This window comes from Echinops telfairi, unplaced genomic scaffold, assembly GCF_000313985.2.
Source record: "Echinops telfairi isolate 266 unplaced genomic scaffold, ASM31398v2 ScPeMD7_7457;HRSCAF=8495, whole genome shotgun sequence".
NCBI lineage: Eukaryota > Metazoa > Chordata > Mammalia > Afrosoricida > Tenrecidae > Echinops > Echinops telfairi.
Window position 1 is genome coordinate 823,932 of NW_022111357.1, and position 1,989 is coordinate 825,920.

The following is a 1,989-nucleotide window of genomic DNA, read 5'->3' on the forward strand; positions in this document are numbered from 1 at the left end:
CTCCTTTCTAATATATGGCTCCCTCTCACTTCTCTAGTCCCTCCCACTTGTAGCAGTTGGGAATGTGTGAGCGTTTCCTTGGTTCTGTGCTTTTATTGAATTAATCTCCTGACTGTGACTCCTGGGACGACATTGTGACCTTGTACTAATGGCCTCCTTAGCCTGATGATGTGCCCCTGTCTTTGTCCCTTTTAAGACTTAATAAAGGCTCTCTTTACATTGTATTTGAGATTGGGTGCTCCTTTGTACCCTAAAGTTTGGTTAGCAGGAGTGATCCACTGTGCCACCAGGGTTCTAGGGATTGTGGTTAGTGATCTCAAAAAAGTCACTGTGAACTCACTGCCGACAGTTGATTCCAACTTGTATAGGTCAGACTAGTGCTGCCAAAAGCGGTCCACTCTTTAGTCTACCTTGCCACTTGCCGGTCAAGATGAACATAATATCACACAGACTCTTAGAGCGAGAGGACACTTCACCCCTAGTTTAACAAATGAGAAACAGGATTCAAAGACACTGATCAAGTGACTTACCCAAAACAAAGCCAAAATATTTGTTAGCAGCAAAGAACCAAAATCTTTAGATTCCCTGTCCAGGAATCTGAACCCACTGCCATTCAGTCAATTCCAACTCAGAGCCGCCCTAAAGAACTCAGTTCTACAGTAACTAACTGTGAAGGGTTTTTGTCAATCGAGGAGGGTAAAGATGGTCCTCTTCAGCTGGAAAGATACTGTTTTAGACTAGATGCAAGACACTAATGGTCATATGTCTACAACAGGCACACAATCTGACAGTACTTTGGGAGGGTTTAGAAATAGTTATGGATGGAAGATCTGTAACTGAAACATTAAACTTGAAAACAGGTTGAAATCAAAAGTTAATTTTAAGTAGTTTATTCAGAATTTGGAGCCCCTTCCCCCACCAAAGAAAAGTAACAAATTATGTGCCTGCTTACAACATATTGTTGAAATATTATGAATGGAGCACCCTAAACCAAATGCCATGAAAGGCTAGATACGGCCAGGGGAGTAAATACTGGGGAGGGCTCAAAGAGCAAGGCAGGGGAGGAGTCAAACATGGATCCCCGAGTCAGAGATTGATGATTAAGGACAACTAAGAATATTTAAAACCACATTTAACCTGTTAAGATCAGGGTCACAGATGAGAGCTAGGTCTTACTCAAACAAGTTTCTTGGATCTAGCCGAGAAGAGATCAGTGAGGTACCTGAAACCTTGACTTCTCTGAAAGGAGAAGTCAACTCTTTTAAAAGGAAGAGGACGAGTTAAAGAAAACCCATCCAAGGTCCAGTCTCGCACCAAAGACTTGACAGGTGATTCCAATGTGGTCAAATGACTACTCGCATGTGGGTTGCTAGTTGTGCATTACTGATGCTTACACATTCCTGGAAGAGTGTTTTAAACGTTAGGCCTTAGTAGCAATTTTGTAGATTTCACGGGGGTTTCCTTAAATTTCAAGTCTGAAATGATAGGTTGGTTATCAATACAAGCAGAATTGACATATTTGGGGTGGGGGTGGGGGGCAGTTGATTTTCCAGGAACATCCAGGTGGCTTCGGGTAAATTTGAGTTTCTCACGAAACAAAGTGCCCTAAGTAAATCAAGTCACTTCTTATGTCTTGTCCCAGGGCCAAGACCGTGGTCAGCCTTAGGTTTCCCCAACCTAAAGGGCAAACTGCTGGTATTGGGGGGACCCCAAAGAGATGGCTAAGGGAGACCGGGGTGAGCGTACCACTCGGTCGCCTCTCTGGGACGCTGGCACCCTGCCCGCCCTCTGGGGCCTACCCCGCTCACCTAGGTGGCCTCCAACGACCGTGACGGCGATCTGGTCCATGAGCACGGCTCGGAAGCGCACGTCCTGCTCGGAGCAGCGCTGCCGGAGGGCGCGCAGGATCTGCACCTGCGGGTAGTCCTCGCGGATCCGCCGGTCCGTCAGGAACCACAGCTGGGAGCACATGGCGGCCGCGGGCTGCTC

The 1,989-nt window shown here is 46.7% G+C and overlaps 1 protein-coding gene across 1 annotated transcript in view; it reads right to left on the bottom strand.

Annotated features, from left to right (window-relative positions):
- The window catches only part of RIMKLA (ribosomal modification protein rimK like family member A), a 36,327-nt gene extending 34,356 nt beyond the window's left edge, over positions 1–1,971 (bottom strand). Inside the window, exon 1 of the mRNA XM_004704922.2 lies at positions 1,809–1,971. Within this exon, the coding sequence (XP_004704979.1) occupies positions 1,809–1,971 (163 nt within the window). The remainder of the gene's footprint in view (positions 1–1,808) is intronic.
- Positions 1,972–1,989: the final 18 nt, after the last annotated feature.